The sequence below is a fragment of the Anastrepha ludens genome, chromosome X (assembly GCF_028408465.1).
Source record: "Anastrepha ludens isolate Willacy chromosome X, idAnaLude1.1, whole genome shotgun sequence".
Lineage (NCBI taxonomy): Eukaryota > Metazoa > Arthropoda > Insecta > Diptera > Tephritidae > Anastrepha > Anastrepha ludens.
This window is the reverse complement of record NC_071503.1, coordinates 60900387-60910225: the sequence shown is the minus strand read 5'-3', so window position 1 is coordinate 60910225 and position 9839 is coordinate 60900387. Positions and strand designations below refer to the sequence as shown.

General features: G+C 45.6%; 1 protein-coding gene across 1 annotated transcript; it reads right to left on the bottom strand.

Annotated features, from left to right (window-relative positions):
* Window positions 1-323: 323 nt before the first annotated feature.
* On the bottom strand, window positions 324-1994 carry LOC128870124 (uncharacterized). The gene is made up of 3 exons (XM_054112728.1): window positions 1900-1994; window positions 603-1475; window positions 324-504 (listed from the first exon to the last, which is right to left on the bottom strand). Exons 1-3 carry the CDS (start codon window positions 1992-1994, stop codon window positions 324-326), a joined length of 1149 nt encoding a protein of 382 aa, XP_053968703.1.
* Between the last annotated feature and the right edge of the window lie 7845 nt (window positions 1995-9839).

Genomic DNA, 9839 nt, shown 5'->3' with positions numbered 1-9839 from the left:
TTGCGCATCTCGAAGCCACCTTCACCGTGTATAGTCTTGACTTGCAACGCCAAATCGATAAATTCTTTCTCCGTATCTACGCTCTGCAGCCAATCGTCCACGTACATGTTCCGATGAATTACCCCAACCGCACTAGGGTTTTCGTTGACGAAACGCGAAGCCTTTTGTTTTAGATGAAATTTGCCAATGATAAAGAACAAGCAGCACCAAAAGTCATCACCGTCATTACGTAAGTATCAGGGTCTCTAGAACTATTCCCATGTCGCCACAAAACCTACTGTGCGGTTTGGTCTTTGCTGCGCACTCGAATTTGATGGAACATCTCAACGCTTTTCATTTTCCAAGTACTTTGTAGTCGATTGCATAATGGCGAGAGCCCGTTCATCTGCTTTGGATTTCAGTGGTTCGTCTTTCATGCTAATACCCACTGCCTCTAACTCGTAATTAGCCTTTAACATTTCATCCATGCGTTCAGTTGACATACAGGAGCAGATGTACATCACCCTATTCGAAAGGGCATTAGCTTGCTCTCCGCGGCCATATACTGGCCAACCAAGTCGACATTTAGTTGCGATGAGCTGATCTCCTTCTACTTCCTTCACTTTGAAGTAGCGCGCCCCCCAGCATATGGTTCGATAGGCAAATTGTGCAAATGACTGTGCGACGAGAGTACTTCTTGTAACAACGACTGCTTTGGAAGGTCAAGATTAGCTACTATGCGTATGTTTCGAAGATTAAACCGAGGCGATGTTTCATTTGTAGAAGAGAGCCCTATGGTAACATTTTTAGATTTAGACTCTACCTGTGTTATATCACCCGTCCACCTGAGACACAGCTCATCTGATGGACCATCCAAACCAAGCTCTTCAGCAATGTGTTTCTTCAAGAGTGTACATGTGGATCCCTCGTCTATTAACGCATACGTCTTTATGCAACTGGATTTTCCATAGAGTATTACTGGAACGTAACGCAACAATGTCTTTGTCGCCTGCTCTTCCTTATGTAACATCACAGCTGCTTTATGGCTTGGATTGACCGAATAATTTGAATGGAGCAGAACATAGTGTGGCTTTGTGCAACCATCAATATCACAACGGCTATGCAATGGGCAGTTGTTCAGGAAATGTTTGCGGAAGCATCTGATGCATAGCTTATTGTCGCGAACAAAGCACCATCTATCGTTGGTAGACAAATCGCAAAACTGTTTGCATTTCTCCAGTCGATGATCACCACTGCACTGAAGGCAATAAGGTTGAGAGCTTGTGGCACTGTTGGTGTGAACTACGCCGTGCACGAGCACCCTTTTCTTAAATTGATTATTGTTAACTTTGACGACATCTTCGGAAGTATTTACGGAGACGACTTGACTAGCGCACGTCGCCAATTTGAAAAGCCAATAGTCGAACTCACTTATGTTAGCATGGAGCAGTGAAACCCTATATCTACCCCACTCTAATTTCAAGTCGCTTGGTAACCTGCAAAGTAGCTCAGAAAGTAATAGCATAGGATCATTTAAATAAGAAGACAGGCCAATGGCTTTCAGAGTACAACAGTAGTTTTGTACCGCAAGTGAAAACTGAATTAGGGTTTCCAGCTTGTCATACCTTACCAATGGCTCCTGACGTAGCTTGCGTTGCAGTGAATGACGTCTGGACGCCCATATAGCATCCGTAAAGTTTCAATGGCCTGCCATACGGTTGCAGGCGCCATTAATTTACCCCTCACTCTCTCTAGTGCCGCCCCCTTCAGGCATCGCTGTAGCCGAATAAGATTATCGGAATATGTGAAACCGCACTGCTCAGTTGATTGTTCGAAGCTGGTGATAAAAAGCGGCAACTCTTCTGGCTTGCCGGAGGACGTCCGAAAATATTGAAGACGAAAATACATATATATACTTACATTTGTGCTTCAGCGCACTCGTCTGCACACGGCGATTGCTCCAAAGTAAAAGAACGAGCTTTCTTTGTTCGCTTTACAACGCAATTACACTCCATTGTAACAGCAGGGCTAGGAATATATATAAGTCCGAAACTAGGAAAGCTAAGAAGGACTCTTGGAGAAGCTTCTGCGAGAGCGTAGAAGGCCCCTATGAGTCCTCCAGGTTTAGACGAGTACTCACGAAGAGTTCCGCTCCCTTGGGGTACTGAAGAGACGAATTGGGACGTTGGGTGATGAGCAGCGATTAGTCCCTAAAGATCCTTCTCGAAGACCATATTTCGATGAGCCCATCACCTAGCAGCACCGACCTGGGGAGCAATTCAACTTGCATTCGGGACCGGGGCTGGTTGCTGCATAGGCGCCGCCTGGCTTGACCCATTGACTCCTTGAGACCCTTCAAGTCACCTGGTCTTGACGGCATCATTCCTGCACAACTGCAGAAATCAGTGGAGGTATCATGCCGTTGGTTGAGCCCAGGGGCTATATACCAAGACCATGGAGGGCCTTGAGGGTTGCCTTTATACCTAAGGTAGGCAAGAACTCGCATGTCTCCCCTAAGGATTTCAGGCCAATCAGTCTCTCATCTTGTTTGCTGAAAAACCTTGAGAGACTGGTTGACATGCTTATTGCAAGGGCAGATCGGTGGAATCTGCCCTGCACACAATTGTGAAAGAAATTCAGAAGTCTCTTTTTAAGGAGGAGCTTACGGTGGGCGCCTTCCTCGACATTGAGGGGGCTTTCAAAAACGTCTCCCCGGAGGCAATCACCAGGTCTCTGGGTAAACTGGGGGTCAAAACCGACCTCATATATATATCTATAAAATGCTTAGCGACAGAACTGTCGCGGCAGAATGGGGCGGCATCTCCATCCACCGGCAGGTGAGCAGGGGCACTCCGCAAGGTGGTGTTCTCTCGCCTTTCCTCTAGGTTGTTGTCGTAAATGACTTGCTCGTGGCATTAATCGCTAGAGGAGAAATTGTGGACACTCTGTACAACTTGATGCAGGGATATCTGAACGTAGTTGTTAGATGGGCAACGGATTGCGGCCTGTTGGTGAATCCTCTTAAGACGGAGCTCGTCCTATTTTCGATGAAATATAAAATACCGAGAGCTCAACTTCCCTCACTAGGGGGTGCTCCTCCGATGCTTTCTGACAAGGTGAAGTACCTAGGTATTATCCTTGACAGCAAGCTTACATGGAAGCCCAATATTGAGGAAAGAGTGAGGAAGGCAACAATAGCCTTGTATGGACGCAAGGGAATTATTTTTTTGCTTTATAATACTATTGTAAAGCCTCTCTTGTTACATGGCATCATAGTCTGGTGGAACTCACTAGAGAAGACGACATTGGTGAAGAAGCTGGAGAGAGTTCAGAGGTCGGCACTCATTGGAATCAGTGGGGCGCTTCGAACGACTCCTACTCTGGCACTCAACGCCATGTTAAATGTGGTACTCGTAGACGTTGCAGGCAGAATTGCCGCTACACGTACCGCAATCAGACTGAGGGGCTGGAGCTATAAGCTCAACCTCACTAATAGGCACTCAAGCATCCTTAGAGGCTTCGAGTTCATCCCTCTGTCAACGGATCAGTGTATACCCTCGTTTAGTCTAAGCGGAACCTTCTCCACTCATATTCTGGCAAGGGAAGAGTGGACGGAGGGCTACACTTGAGGGCAGGGCCTGGTAAACTTGTTCACGGATGAATCGAAGTTGGAAGGAAAAGCTGACGGCGGAGTTTTTCGCGAGGAGCTCTCCATCAGACTCTAATTCACGTTACCGGCCACTGCAGTGTATTCCAGTAAAGGAAATATTTACTTCGACAGTCAAGCAGCAATAAGGGCCCTCGGGTCTATGACAGTGCATTCGGAAATGGTCAAGGAATGCTTAACCCCACTTTCGACTGCGTCTGAATGTTTCGACATCAGCCTCATCTGGGTTCCTGGTCACAGCAACATTGCGGGAAACTGTGAGGCGGACGAGGTGGCCAGACAAGGAACATTTGGGCAGATTTCCCCGCGAAGGGAGAAAATTGGGATCCCCCTGACTACCTGCGGTCTGCTCCTGGAAAGATGGGCGGCGCGCCAACTCAGCGAGCGCTGGACATGTACACAATCGTGTAAGGTCACGAAATCCTTCTGGCCTTATGGGGACCGGAGGCGCTCGAGCGAGCTTTCGAGGCTCACAAAATATCAGCTCTCTAATCTCGTGGGTTCTCTCCCCGGACACAACGCGCGAGGAATGCTTGCTGTGAGACTTGGAATCACCTCGAGTCCTTTTTGCGCTGGATGTATGGAGGATGAGGTGGAATCATCTCAGCACCTTCTCCTTAGCTGACCTGCTCTAGCGGGGCTAAGATCCAGGGATCTTGGCTCTTACTTCTTTGCCACGCCTGCTGATCTAGCTGGTGCTGACATTAAAAATCTGATGAATTTCATCAGCAGCACAAAGCGGCTGACGCAAACATAGTCAGCGTTCGTAATCCGCACGCTCCTAACCATCCCAGCAACACCTCTCCCCACCTTCTCCCTGCATCCCACCGGTATTTATCTTTCACCTCACATCCTTCATAACGGTATCACAAAGCACGAATCTTTCTTCGTCCAAGTGTGCTCATTCCCTGGGCAACCATACCAACCTAACCTAACCTAACCTACGGTGAGCTCTCTGTCACAGAGGTACGACTTAAAGATGCAACGGAGATGTGAAAGTAGTAGAAACGTCGACAAAGATTTAATGGCAAATTTCTGTTTGATTAAAAACCTTTTCTAATTCAGTGGTAATGCGATTAAGGATGGTTGCCTAAGTAGAAGTCCACGCAAGTGTGGCAGTTACTGATCGCCATTCACTTGGGCGTAGCCAGAACGATTCTTCTGCATATGGTCCAAGCAACTCTCAACGTCCGGGTTTCGCCCAAGCATCGTCTGGGTAGCATTCGAAGAAGCATTCCAGAATAGTTGGTGTTGCGCTGGGTTTGGGACCCGTCACTTAAAACTGCCCAATGAAAAGATTAAAAAAGCCTGATGACGACTTATACTGATGACGACCACTGCAAACAAACTAAGCATACGATTTAATAGCATGCACCTGGAATTTCCGGTCCCTTAATGGGGAAGGTGCCTCTGCCCGGCTGGTTGATGTCCTCGTGAGAATGAAGGCTGACATCACTGCCATCCAAGAGATACGATGAACGGGACAAGGCAAGAAAAACATAGGACCTAGCGACGTCTACTACAGCTGCCATATAAAGGAGCAGCGGTGTTGAATTTGTTGTGGGAGAGAGACTTCGTCGCCAAGTACTGTCGTTCACTCCGGTGGACGAGAGTCTCGCAATAATTCGCATCAAACCCCGTTTTTTTAATATCACGCTAATTTGCGCCCCCGCCCCGATGGAACAGAAGGACGATAGAACCAAAGATTCCTTCTATAATCGCTTGGAACGTTCCTATGAGCGCTGCCCCGCCACGACATAAAAATCGTGCTCGGCGACTTCAACGCCAGGGTGGGCAAGGAGGGAATTTTTCCACAGTCGGAAAATTCAGCCTGCATAACGAAACATCCGGTAACGAACAGAGGCCGATCGCCTCCGCCGGAGCCCGAAACATGGTAGTCTGCAGCACCAGATTCCAGCATAAGGAGATTCACCAAGCCACCTGGCTGTTTCCTGATCGAAAAACACGAAACCAGATCGATCATGTCGTGATAGATGTATCTAGTGTATTAGTTGTCCGTACGATCCGAGGACAAAGCATTGACTCGGATCACTACCTTGTTTCAGCAAAACTGCGCATACGCCTCTGTGCAGCAAAACACGTACATCTACCTACGAAAAGAATGTTCAGCATCGATAAGCTGAAATCACAACAGACAGCCAGAAGATTCGCCACTCGACTCTCAGTCCTGCCCTCAGGGAGTATTGCGCCACAAACCGGCACGCACGAACAATGGAGCAACATTTCTAGTTCTCTACGTACCGAAGCCGAAGAAGAAATCGGATTCCGGCGAGCCCAAAAAAACAGTTGATATGACGAGGAATGTCATGTTGTCGCCGAAAGAAAGGATGCTGCCTATAGAGCCACGCTCCGATCGGTCCCAACGCGAGCCATGTGGGACCGATACAGAGAGCTAAGAAAAGAAGAGAGACGTATTATCCGAAAGAAGAAACGAGAGGCCGAAATACGTGAGTGCGAGAAGCTTTAGATGCTGGCCAATAGGAACAACGCCTGAAAATTCTACCAGAAAGTTCGGCGGCTTACAGAAGGTTTCAAGACCGGGGCGTTTTCCTGTAAGAACAAAGACGGCGATCTGGTGACTGACATCCAGAGCAGTCTTTAATTATGGAGGGAACACTTCTGGAACTTGTTAAACAGTGATAGCTGCGCATGTCACAGATAATGTGCAAATCCCGATACCCCAATCGTCGACGACGGAATTGGCGTTCCGCTACCCGACCATGACGAGGTGAGAATAGCGATAACGCGCCTAAAGAAAACAAAGACGCGGGTGTCGACGGACTATCGGCTGAGCTATTCAAGCATGGCGTCGAGGAGCTGATAAGGTGCATGCGTCAGCTTCTATGCAAAATATGGTCGGATGAAAGCACGCCTACCGATTGGAATTTAAGTGTCCTCTGTCCAATCCATAAGAAAGGCGATAGCTCTGAAAGTATTTGCTGCGGTACCAGCTGGTGGTAGCCGAGGAAAAGGAAGGCCTCCTCACTGTTGGAAAAATCAGGTGGAGAAGGGCTAGGCTTCACTTGGTGTGTCTAACGCCGGTTAGCACGGGAAAGAAACGACTGACGCGCCTTGTTAAACTCGTCCAAAATCGCGTAACCGGTTATGGCGCAAATAAAGAAGAAGAAGAAGTCGGTAAATTCCACCTGCATAACGAAACGTCTAGTAACGGACAGAGGCTGATCGGCTTCATCGGGGCTCAAAATATGCAGCACCAGATTTCAGCATAAAAAATACACCAAGCTACTTGGCTGTTTCCTGATCGAAAAACGCTAAACCAGATCGGTTATGTTGTGATAGATGGAATACACGTTTCTAGTGTTTTAGATGTACGTACGATCCAAGAACCCAATAACGACTCTGGTCATTACATGTTGCTGCTAAAATACGCTCACGCCTCTGTGCAGCAAAAACCATATATGTATTATATCAAATATATAAGAATGCTCGACATCGGAAAGTTGCAATCGCAACAAACAGAGAGTACTGTTCAACAATCCGGCATGCACAAGCAATAGTAGAACATTTCTCATTCTTTACGTATCACCGCAGAAGGAGAAATTAGATTTCGGCGAACCCGAAAAAACAATTGGTACGACGACGGATGTCATGCTGCTGCGCAAGGAAAGGATACCGTCTAGGAACTGAAAAAGAGAGAGAGACGTATTATCATAAGAAAGAAACGAGATACAGAATTACATAAGTGCGAGAAGCGTTAGATGCTGGCCAATAGGAAAAACCACCAGAAAGTTCGGCGACTTTCAGAAGATTTGAAGACCGGGGCGTGACTCATTTCCTGATCGTGATCCAATTATGGGGGAACACTCCCTCAACTTGTAAAATAGTTACAACTGCGAATGTCTCAGGGAATGGAAAGATCCCGATACCCCAATCGTTGAAGACGGGACTGATGTTCCACTACCCGACCCTGACGAGGTGAGCGATAACGTGGCGGAAGACGAGAGGCTGCCTGTTAAGCTATTCAAACATGATGGCGAGGAGCTGGTAAAGTGCATGTATCAGTATCCTTGCAAAATTTTCTCGGGTGAAAGCATGCCTGCCCAATCCATAAGAAGAGTGATTCTGCAATCTGTGCCAATTACCGCGGGATAAGTTTTCTTAATATCGCGTATAAAATTCTAGCGAGCGTATTGTGTGAAAGAATGAATTCCACCATCAACCAACTGATTGGACCTTATCAATGTGGTCTCAGACCCGGAAATGTCGCAATCGACCAGATAGGCTTTGGACTCATGGAAAATACCCATGTCAGGAGAACCGTCTTATTGCCGGATTTAAAGCTGTAGCATTAAAAGAAGTAGCCTACATGCCGGGATGTCTGAAATCAAATGCAGCTATGAAAAATGGCGTTGCTCAATACCAGCAGCGCCGTCAGAATTGGGAAGGACCTCTTCGAGCCAACAAATAATAACAAAAGAGGTTTTAGCAGAGTTACTCGCTGCTCACTCACACAATTTTTTATAAGAGCGTACAACTGTTGGCGTGTGCCGATGATATTGACATCATCGGTCTTAACAACCGCGATGTTAGTTCCTTTTCCAATCTAGGTGAAGAAGCAAAGAGAATGGGTCTGGTCGTGAAGGAAGTACCTCCTGTCATCAAACAAACAGTCAAAACTCGCACTCGCGTATCGCCGCTCACATCTCTGTTCACAGTTACGATTTCTAAAAGTCGTTTATCTAGGAACCAGCATTAATACCAATTACATGGTCCTCTGTAAAATTCAACGGAGAACCAGGCAAATGAGTAGTAAAGTCGTTTCTCGAAGAACAAAACTAACACTCTACAAGGCTCTCGTCATGCCCGTCCGGTATGGCGCAGAAGCGTGGAGTGTTTGAGAGAGAGATCTGCGCAAGAGTTTTAGACCTTTGCACGTTGGTGACGGCGAGTATCGCAGGCGATGGAACAATGAGCTGTATGGTGTGCCCAACTGGCGCCGATTATCAGGCGAAAGAAACGACTGGCGCGCTTTGTTAAACTCGGTAAAAATCGTAAGAGGTTTCACGCCAATCAAGAAGAACAATGAGTTTAACCTGTTCAATAGCTTCGTGTTTCACACGAAATCCAAATTGATGTTTTTTCATTATATCAAAACTATTAAGGGAGGAGTTTATTTTAGATAACAGAAACTTTTCAAAAAGTTTGAAGAGGCAAGGCAGACTAAATATATGATAACGACAGCGTTGCATTTTTTCGTGGGACGTCTGTCGTCAAAATTTTAGTATAACATGAACATTTGTTATTAGATCAGTACTGGTTAATTCTATTAGCATTTTTGTAGTAATGCGGAAAATATCCAGCTGATTTTTTAATCTAACATTTGGTTTATGTTTTTAGTTTTAGTGACACTGTTATTGACACTCTTTGCTTACATATGTTATCCAATTTTTGTCCGTATCCCAACATTGACGATTGAAACATAGCTATTGAGTATGTTTTTGAATTGAGAATATGTACTTTAGGTCGCATTATCGTTTTATACCGGGTATCCTCTATAGTTTTCGGTGTGATTACCGCCGGAGTTACTGTATTGCATAGATGATAAATCTTCCTTTTTTGTACTACATGCAGAAGAGTGGTGAAGTTCTCCGCAAGTTACGTATATAGTGCGTACAGTGCAGTTTGATCTAGTGTGTCCAAATTCTTGGCAATTAGTACATTCCACTCGGTTTGTCTATTTGGCCGAGCTCCTTCTAATATTACTGGCATGCATCTTGATGTTGCTCTAAAAATTGGACATTAGTGCATTATACTGGGCTATTCTTTTAAAGGTGATTTTTCGAGGAAACAAATATTTAATTTTGTAAAAAGGATGCGTTTCGTTGTTTTTAGTTGCATAGAGTCGGACATACCTAAGGTCAACCGTAAACACAGGTAGCGGTACTTTATCTTTATTAACTATATTTAATATCGATTTTTTAGCAAGCCCTTGTGCCTTCAGTACTTCTTTAATTTCATAGGAATTTACTGAGGATTCAGTGCTTGTACTACTATTGGATCCTTATATAGTATATATGTAAATATATAATGGACTATGAATAAGTTCGTGCGGTTTTTTTCGAAATTTGAAACTTTATTGACGTGAAATGGTTACAAATTTAATATTCAAAATATTGTCCATCGCTTACTACTACTTTTTCCCATCTTTCTG

Excerpts from the sequence above, each read along its gene's own strand:
- LOC128870124 (XM_054112728.1), bottom strand. The coding sequence starts at position 1,994 with ATGGAGTGTAATTGCGTTGTAAAGCGAACAAAGAAAGCTCGTTCTTTT. Across the intron at positions 1,476-1,899 it reads GAGTGCGCTGAAGCACAAAT|GTTACCAAGCGACTTGAAAT; the intron begins GTAAGTATATAT and ends GCTACTTTGCAG. Across the intron at positions 505-602 it reads GGGGGGCGCGCTACTTCAAA|GGTGATGTACATCTGCTCCT; the intron begins GTGAAGGAAGTA and ends CCTTTCGAATAG.